This window comes from Dryas octopetala, chromosome 3, assembly GCF_963921425.1.
Source record: "Dryas octopetala chromosome 3, drDryOcto1.1, whole genome shotgun sequence".
NCBI lineage: Eukaryota > Viridiplantae > Streptophyta > Magnoliopsida > Rosales > Rosaceae > Dryas > Dryas octopetala.
In genome coordinates, this window is record NC_141368.1 from 18,992,149 (window position 1) to 19,001,723 (window position 9,575).

Sequence of the window (9,575 nt, forward strand, 5' to 3'; positions counted from 1 at the left end):
TGCATTCAAAAGCCTCCTTAGGGAGAGAGAGAGAAAGAGAGAGATGGGTTAGTAAGTTTGGGTACAGAGTAAGTTGATTACCACTAATTAGTTTAATTTAATTTGTTCATAAAAACAAATTAATCATAAATTTCAAATAATTCATCGTGTCTCATTTAAAATTTAAAATATTACACTGTATTGATAACTTCAAAACCATAACAAAAACACTGTATCAAGTATTTTTATAATGCTTTCAACCAATGTAGCTTTAGTGTCAAATCTAAATTTCCTCTTTTAAATCTTTCCATCCAAATAAATCATAACTGTATTTTCCTCGGTTGATCATGTCATGAATTTCATTTAATAAAATGTATCTTACTGACGAAAACATAAATTTGAATAAATATAATAAAAATAAAATTCCAAATATTGGTATATAATGATTGTTCTCCTCTTTCCTCGAGCCTTGAGTTTGGTCCCTTATATAACTCTTATGTGAATCATCTTCGCATTTATTGAAAAGGCAGTTCCTCTTTATTCCTCTGAAACCTTGAAAAAGGTATAGGACAAAATTATGTTATTGATACCATCCATTCTTGGATCTGTTTCAAACTCAGGGTCGATATAAAAGAACACCTGCAAAAGAAAGATGTTTTTAAGTGAATGATCTTGCTTCTAAAAAAATTAATGATTTAAAGAACACTACTTACAGGCATGTCAATCTGCTCCCCAGGAAGAAGGCGCTGCTCCTCAAAGCAAAAGCACTGTATTTTATTGAAGTAAACTGCAGCCTAAAAAGAAATATACATGAAGCACTTAAGAATAAAATAAACAATTATCAGAATCCAAGCATTCGGAAGTAAAATGCAGTGAAACTTAAGCAGGTATTTAACTTATTATAGTGGAAATTCAAGCATAGATGTCTTTAATTTTTCCTTTTATTTTTTTCAATTAAACTGCATGCCCCTGATATCTCCCAAAGTGAGCCACTACAAAATTTATAACTCGGACAATTACAAAGCTAAATATTGGATTATTTAACTGTAATACCAAAATGGTAGGCATGATTTTTGAGCAGATAATGTTAACATATGTTTAAGCTAGACACTCCCTCAGTAGCATGGATACCACCTTTGCTATAATCGTGTACAAACTTATGACCAAATGGATGGACCAGTAATCCTTTACTCACAAAGACCGGGTTTTCTGGAAAATCTTCAATAAATCGCCCTAGACCATATCCAAACAATCTTGGAAAACTGCCGTTGACAAACCTTGTGGCTTAGGAGATTTCTCCCTAACACAAACAAGCACAACCCTTCTAATTTCTTCCTCATGATTTCAAGAGCTATTTCTCCCTAAACCATTGCCTTGTGATAAGTGCTCTTGATTTCAGGAGCTGTTTCTCATGATTAGTCAGTTTCCATACTCAAATCTGCTTCCTTCATTATGCTCAAATCCTGGCAGTTGTTATGCATTATGATTCACTTGAAACACCAACACTTTATAAAGGCGTTGCTTCAAATGTTTCCCTGGGCTGGCATTGATTTCATTACAGTGTTTGTATTTTATTTCTTCATTATCCCTGGACACTATCTCAAGAAAACATGTCAATGTTATAAATTAAATGTTCAAAGCCAAGGGAAATGAAAAATTGCATGACACTGTTTAGAGTTATCTCAATTCACTATTGCTTAACCTATTACAAATCTCTAGTTCATCTCATAATCATATTCCCTTTTTCCCAACAGTCCATCTTGTGTTACAATCTGTACCTGGCTACAAGCTTATAAGTGCGACCAGGCCCCAGGAATAACATTTAGAATGGTTGTCTTCAAATAAGACTATTCAATTATGGTGGAACGAAAGAAAATCCTACATCTCCGAACTGACTAATTGTTAAGTTTTGGGAAAAATGTAGATGATAGAGATTGAAAGAAATGCTGAAGGTTTTCCAGGTACTAAGGCAAAATAAGAGGTATTCTTAGCCATTTTAAAATAAATGAAAAGTCAGTATCAATTTGTGAGAGAGAGAGAGAGAGAGAGAGAGAGAGAACTGCTTGAAGTTCAAGTTTGGGCTAGTACTACTTAGAACTCGACTAATATCTTCAAGAGCAACTCACCTGATAACTAACATCATTCCTTAGAAACAACAAAGACTAACCAGAACCTCTTTTTCATTTTTTATCACTGGACATTGTTGCTTTTATTTATTAACTTGCAAACGAGACCACAAAAAGCAAAAGAACAAAAATTTAGAGTGTAAAAAGATATGACAGTCCATATATCAACATATCTTTCCAAAATAGTTAGCTCAAAACGCGCCATCTAAAGATAGTCACACTCCCTTAATTTTAGTCAAGAAGCTTAGAACATCAACCTCCAGACATAACCAACATCTAAAGTAAAAATAAGTCAACAAATTATTTACAAGAGAGCCTGATAAGTGATCATCATGATTTTTGAAACCAAATAAAATAATACATTGCAACACTGTTCGTCTTAAAATCAAGAAATCCAATTAAAACCCACATGACAATACACTAAGAGAAAGACTATGAAGCAGTACCTTCATAGGAGTAACATTATATGTAGAGACACCAACTATTGGAGTTGAACTTCGATTTTCAGCGGTATAAAAAGCAAGTGCACTTTCTCCAGGTTTGACCCTTACCTTTCAGAAATAAAGCAAGACTATTACAGTACATCACCAAATAGTAGAGAGAGCCTTGGCCTTAAAAACTCTGATAATAACAATGATAGCACATAACAAATAAACAAATACAGAGTACAAGGATAAACCTCTCTTTGTGTAGGAATAAACTTCCATTGCATTCCATCGGCCACGTCAGCATTGAACTGCACCACAATCTCCCTGCAGGATATCATATGGAAAATGCGCAGATGGAAAACTAAAAGCTGGGAACTTCATTTAATCTTAAGCAGAGAATGACACATCTTGAAAGATTACATACATCCCAAAATGAATCAACTAGTTTAAGTCAAATTTAAAACTAGAATAAGAATAATATTTTTCCATAAGACAATAAATAGGAATGATAACAACAACAAACCAAAGGTTTGCATAGAAGTTTTGAAATTGAGTGGAACTAGTGTATAATTAGGACATGGGTAGTCACCTAGCAAACATCCATTTATGAATAACTTAGGTGCATTTCAAGAGAGAAGGAATAGATCTCTAACCAGAAAATCAGTCAAATAGAAAGCAATATATATAGATATATAATTATATATATATATATATATACATAAATTCAAATAAACCAACAAAACAATGAAATAGCTACTATTAACTTCTATATTGCCCTCCAAGCAATTGAGAAGACAAAACTCAATGATTAATTTTTAAAGAAGCAAGAAGAGAATGGGCTCGTTATAAGTGAAATAGATATCACATCTTGAAGTGGAGAGGAAAAGACAACTGAACAAAAAATTATAAGGATTTAAAATTGCGAAAATATAAGCAGAGGACAAGCTCCATTACTTTAGAAGCAGAAAGTAGACCTTGTAGTGACTGTGCCATCCTTAGAATGCCGAGCGATCTTCTGTTCAACACTCTACAAAAGGCAAGACCACAAGGCCTTATTGTAATTAAACAAATAGGGAAAGAAGAAATAAACATCAAATCCAAGTAAGTGAAAAATAACCAGACCTCACGGCGTTGGACAGTGCCCCCATAACCAGTAGCTTGGCAGAATCTTCGGTAGAGAGGAACAGCTGCATAACTGCTTGCCACCATTGCAAAAACTAAACCTGTAAGGTACAAAAGTGTCTTGCGGGATTTCTGTTGTGTGGCAGCCTGAGAAGAATAGGGTCGCTGGATTCTCAACAGAGATTGAGAAGCAAGAGGTTGAAGCTGACCACACTTGCCAAATGAGCCTAACTTGGAGCGCCACATACTATCATGGCTGAAATGCCTCTGATATGTACTACTGCTACTACCTCCAATGAAATTATAATTTGGAATGAATCTGAAACATCAAAAACAAAGATCCAAATTTCATGCCAAAGATAGATGCAATTTACCAAGTTTTCTTCTCTAACAACATTTTTTAAGCGAACAAAATACCTGGATTCAAGAGAGAAATGCTGCGAGTTCTTTAAGTAAGGCAAGAGGGGAAGGGCTCTTTTACAAACCCTAGAGCATGACATGTTTGAAGAGAGCGGCTTTCACTTTACATTCATTACTACTGGCAGCATACCTGCAACCAAGAAAAAAGTATGTGGAGTGACTCTGCAAGCCCTAATCTTTAACAAAGGATTCGTCTCCACTATCGAGGCAAAATAAAATAAAATGAAGAAATCTGGTCTTACACATAGGATAAATTTAGTAATTTTCTGTATTTTCTGTATCTGGTAGAGTATTATTATGGTTATGATTAATTTTTTTTTTTGCTATAAAAAGAAAACAACTTTGGTAGAGTCAGCAGCAGAGCCATGAATTTGTTGCAATGGAGGCATGATAAAGAAGCTCCCAAGCAACTACAAAAAAGAATTAAAAGCAACTAAACAAGGCTAAACTTCAACCACAAAAACCAAACCTGGGATAGATTATCAAGCATATAAAATACCATCAACCATAATTATATTAATCCAATAAAAAGTAATCCAACTATTAATCAATATGGGCCCATTTGGTATCCAGCTAAAAAATTAATTTCAAAATTTAGGATCTTTTTCAAACTTTTTAAATACAATTTTTAGAATCCATAAGCCTGTTTGGTATAAAATTGGAAAACAGTTTTTTAATTTTAAAAATTGTGAAAACTTGTATGGTTAATATTCTTGAAAACAATATTTCGTTTCAAAATGTTCAGATTACTAATTTATATCAATCCCGGAGACCGGGGACTAGGGACTGAATACCTAAGGACCCAGGACCCGGAACCCCATCCCCAAAACCCATAGCATGAAGGACGCCATGACATGAATAAAATAATTCAACATTTGGCATATTTTTATGGGTAAAAACAACAATATGTCATAGATTCCCCTCCTAAACGATACATGAGAAGATACAAATATATCTCATAGCTAAAAAAGAATCTCGTAGATAATATTGACATGAGCAGCAAAATACTAACTAGTATAAATGACCAAACCTTTGGTTAAAATTTTAAAACAAAGGCATGAGTTTTGCATCAAAATCAAGAAGAAAAAGCCCAATGATACATTGTCTTGTTATATTGATAGTACCCCTTCCAGTTTCCCACAGAGACTCCCCCTCAAGCCCAAGTCCTTCCTAAACTAACTGCAAGTGCACAAATTTTAACCATTTATTCTCCACAAGTTGTTTCTCCTATTAATTTATATGGAAACACACACACACAGCAACATATACAAGAATTTCTTTAAGAGCTGATTGGAATAGAAGTATTATGAAGACTCAAATCAAAAGCCAAAAAAAAAAAAGGGAGCAGATCATCTATTCAAAAACCAAATGTAGGGACACCTCAATGAAACATGTACTGCCTATGTCAACCAGAAGGAACTAATCAAATATCACACTCTCAAATACAAAGTTAAAAAAATAAAATACACAACAAAATTAGCAAAAGCAGAACTTTATCCTTTGGACAAAATAAATCAAATCTACAAATTAATCCTGAAAATGTATAGAATAAGATTGTAAATTGGTCAGAGTTTTCATTTTGCGCTCTGTACATTAAAACTACTACATTAAATTGTCACTTGGACGTGATCACTTACTATGCATCTTTAAGCCGTAAATCTCAATACTAACACTATGATTTATGAAGACAGATTTAGGAAGAAACATTTGCCTGAAAAATAAATAATAATGATCATAGCACAACCAATGCAAATGGCCAAGTATCTTTAACTTAATTATAAATCAAAGTATCTTTATTACCTATGCAAATGCCAAGAATAATTAACCTCGTATTAATTGCTGCATAACATATAAAAGCTAATTAATAGTCGCAAGAGCCCCTTATACACCCAATCGAAACCTCATTCTTATACTCAAGTGAAGGTAACACCACAAGCTTGTCGCACAGAGAAACACTTAGCATGATAATGATGTGCATTGGCCAATTCAAACTCATAACGCAAAAGTACAGGCATCAATATCTATGTCTTAATATCTAAGAATCAAGCAGCTGCTAAATTTTACCCAATAGGTCTCCTATGTATATATAAAAAATAAATAAATAAACGCAGGTCCTCTAAGAGGAATGAAAATTCAAGATAGGAAATTCAAAATGGAAACGCATATGGGAAATCATAATGGAAATTAAAATTAACTTGGAGATAATTAATCCATTAAAAATAATCAGAATCATATTCAAAATAAAAGCAGCTAGCACTATGGTCGAATATAAATGGAGAGAAGAAAAACAGGGAGGTTGAGAGGCTGTAGCGTACCGAAATGGGAAAGGAAGAGGCAGAGCCGCAGAGCCAAAGCAAGAGTACTAATCTGTAACGTTACCCATCAAATTCAATGAATCAAAATACCCAAAAACACCAATAAACCAAGTTGTTCATTCAATCTAAGATGAGAAATAATAGTACCGAGTATGGAGCCCTTGCGGTGACGACGACCAAGAGCGGCCGGACGGCAGCTGAGTGGCTGACGGCGAAGGGAAATCAACGGCTGGATGTGGAGTGGAGAGGAGAGGGAGAGCAAAGTAGAAGGGGGAAGAAGTGAAGCAAAGTAGAGCAGGGGATGGTTGTTGGTGCGAGTTTTTTGAAGAGTACGAAATTAAAAAAAAAAAAAAAGAAGACATAATGCTTGGCTCCTCTTACCTCATGACGTGGCCTACTCACAAGTCAAAATATATATATACTAGCCTCTTCATATTCTTTCTACCGTGCAAATATCAATATTTTGATAAGTGTAATCAATTTAATAAATTACAGAAAATAAATTTGAAAAAATTATTAAGAAGAGAGAAGCGGCAAACCAATTCTCATGAACAGAAAAATAAATTTGAGAAATGGATAACCGACCATTGGATTTAAGTCGAAACAATCTCACTCATTTGGATCCGGAGATAATTAAAAAATCGTTATATTTTATCATATCGATGATTTTTTCTTTTTGGCTAAGGCTTTTTTTTTTTTTTTGGCAATTGGCTAAGGCTTAATTAGACCAACTATCTGCCAATTCTATTCCGAGTTTCACTTGAGTTTATAAATTTTACTTTTAAATTATTGAGTCCAAAAACTTTTCCCCATTACTCATTTCAGTTCGCTTTGCAAATCTTTTAAAAATTTGCACATGACATGGACCTCAAATTTAGCACTTTTTCTCTTTAAAAATCAATCATGTGCTTGTGACATGCAAATATTTGACGAAAATTTGAAAAAAATCTAACGAAGTGAATTGAAATGACTAGAAAATCGCAAAGACCCAACATTTTTTTAATTCTTCTACACAAAGACTAGAAAATCGCAAAGACCCAACATCAAGAACCAAGCTAAGTCATGCCCCAAAATGACAAATCAAGCATTTGAGGCCAAATTGGTTTGACCCATTTCGTTGAATTTTCAAAGGAAGAGAAAATTATAGAGCTGATGAAGAGGAAATCAAGAATTTTGGGTTAGACCCAAATGCGAGAGTGCTCAAGAAATGCCTGGTTATGTAGTTGAAAGTGTAAGTCTCTTGGTTGATGCAGGTCATGTCGCTGTTTTAATGAACAACCATTGTCAAGCTTGGTCCTTGAGGGTTTGAGAGAGAGAGCAACACAAATTTTGGGGAAGTAAAAGAGTTGAATAGAGCGGCTCTGATTGCATTGTCGCACAACACCTTTCTCTGCGACGTCTGGGATTAGAGCACCAATGTTGATTGTGAAGGACCAAAGAAGGAAAGAGGGAGGGAGGAGAGGTGAAGAGAAAGAAAGGGAAAGAGAGATGAGAGAGAAAGTGAGAGAAAGAGAGGGATAAGGGTCGCCGGCGGTGAGAGAGGCTGCCGGTGTGTTGAAGCTGAGAGGAAAGGGTGCGGGGTGAGGGGTACTGGTGCCGTACTGCATCTGAAAATTTTTCTTCTTTTAATTTTTTAATTAAATTTAATATTTTGTAAAATATAAGAATTTTTAATTAATTTTTATGTCTAAGTGGATGAAATTGAACGAAAAGACCAGAATACCCAAGCCACGTCAGCTTTTTTGACGGCTGCAGTGACAGAATTGACGGAAAAAGGTTAATTGGGACATGGAAAATAATTTTAGGTGGTAAACCAGGACAAATAAAGTTCTGGATGGTAAAGTGGGAATCAATGTAAACTTTGGGTGGTAAAAACACAATTAAGCCTAATCTAAAAGTAAAGTTCGCAAACTGTTACTCTTTTTTTTTTTTTTTTAAATTTTAGTTTATTGATATGGCTCCGAGTGGTGCGGTCAGACCTTAACAATTTCTAATACCTACGGAAATGTTAAAAACAAAACGTGAAAATCTTAGTGAGTAGACAAAAATAAACTTTAAAACATTTCCTTCGAAATCATTTTATCAAACATCATTTTTTCCTTGAGCTCATTTTCTTTTGAAAACTCACTTCACAATTCATCTAAAATGTCTTAAAGCTGCTAATACATATAAGGAATTATAAACGTGAAATATTTGAAATTGCTCAAATGCATACTATAAAATATTATTAAATAAATCCTTATGTATACATGTTTCTAAATCGAATAGCTGGCAATTTAAAATCTTAACGAAAACATGCTTAAACTGAACACAGCTGTAACTAGTATATATATATAAACAATCAATAAACCTGCTCAGGTTGAAAATGAAATTGTCAAACCATTTAAATATCTGAATAAGCTGAAATGGAATTTAATTCAATCCAAATATGCTCAATAGGATTAAACTTATGGTAACTTTGATAATATGCTCAATAAGCTGAAATGGAATATCACTCAATCCAAATATGCTGAATAGAATTTAAACAAGAGTATTAAACTTATCCTAACTTTGATAATATGATTTTCGGTGCAGTTACAAAAAATGACCGAAATACCCCTCGACCTAACCGGAGGTCTAGGGTTTACTCAATGTCTGTCTAAACAAAGTCAAATCAAATGTGACCATCCAAAAATCCAGAACGGGCTTATACCTTTTTCGAGAATTGTCCAGAACGTTACCTATAGTGTATGAGACAAATGTATGCATTTCGATTAGGGTTGTATTCTATAGTTACGATTCTACCATATATGTCTTTTTCATTCCGTCAAAAATCGATCTATTTTACGGTATAGACACTAATGACCCCCTCTCTATGCCCATTGCAATGGAAACTTTATAATCTCTTTTCATAGTTGTTGATGTAACTCTATCAAGTCCTTGGTTTCTAAGCAAGCATGTGGTTTTTTTTTTTCCAACCTATTGGAATTTATAAGCAAGGTCATTCCTGGAGCAGAAAACACTTGGGGAAAAGCAATGCATATTCAACAACTGGCAGATAATTATTATTTTAAATTTAATGTGAATTTTATTAGTTTGTTTTATATTTATATAAATTATTTCAAATATAATTTTTTAAGATATTATATGATTTTGGCGGTTATATCTGCCAGGAATGAGTATTTTCATATATTTATTACTTTTCC

At 33.8% G+C, this 9,575-nt stretch overlaps 1 protein-coding gene across 2 annotated transcripts; it reads right to left on the reverse strand.

Moving 5' to 3' along the window:
* Window positions 1-320: 320 nt before the first annotated feature.
* LOC147291583 (cytochrome c oxidase assembly protein COX11, mitochondrial-like) lies at window positions 321-6,701 on the reverse strand. Of its 2 annotated transcripts, none has more exons than XM_086235728.1 (9): window positions 6,538-6,701; window positions 6,391-6,442; window positions 4,073-4,205; window positions 3,656-3,974; window positions 3,508-3,560; window positions 2,785-2,857; window positions 2,552-2,656; window positions 693-766; window positions 321-618 (listed from the first exon to the last, which is right to left on the reverse strand). In XM_086235728.1, the coding sequence occupies exons 3-9, from the start codon at window positions 4,153-4,155 to the stop codon at window positions 555-557; spliced, it is 771 nt and encodes a 256-aa protein (XP_086091854.1). In that variant the 5' UTR covers window positions 4,156-4,205; window positions 6,391-6,442; window positions 6,538-6,701; the 3' UTR covers window positions 321-554. The 2 variants fall into 2 exon arrangements, with proteins under 2 accessions (XP_086091854.1, XP_086091853.1); XM_086235727.1 differs by having other exon boundaries at window positions 693-773.
* Between the last annotated feature and the right edge of the window lie 2,874 nt (window positions 6,702-9,575).

Coding starts and splice junctions, on each gene's coding strand:
- LOC147291583 (XM_086235727.1), bottom strand. CDS start 4,155: ATGTCATGCTCTAGGGTTTGTAAAAGAGCCCTTCCCCTCTTGCCTTAC. Junction 3,975..4,072: donor CATTTCTCTCTTGAATCCAG/GTATTTTGTTCG, acceptor TTGATGTTTCAG/ATTCATTCCAAATTATAATT. Junction 2,657..2,784: donor TTATTCCTACACAAAGAGAG/GTTTATCCTTGT, acceptor TATTTCTGAAAG/GTAAGGGTCAAACCTGGAGA.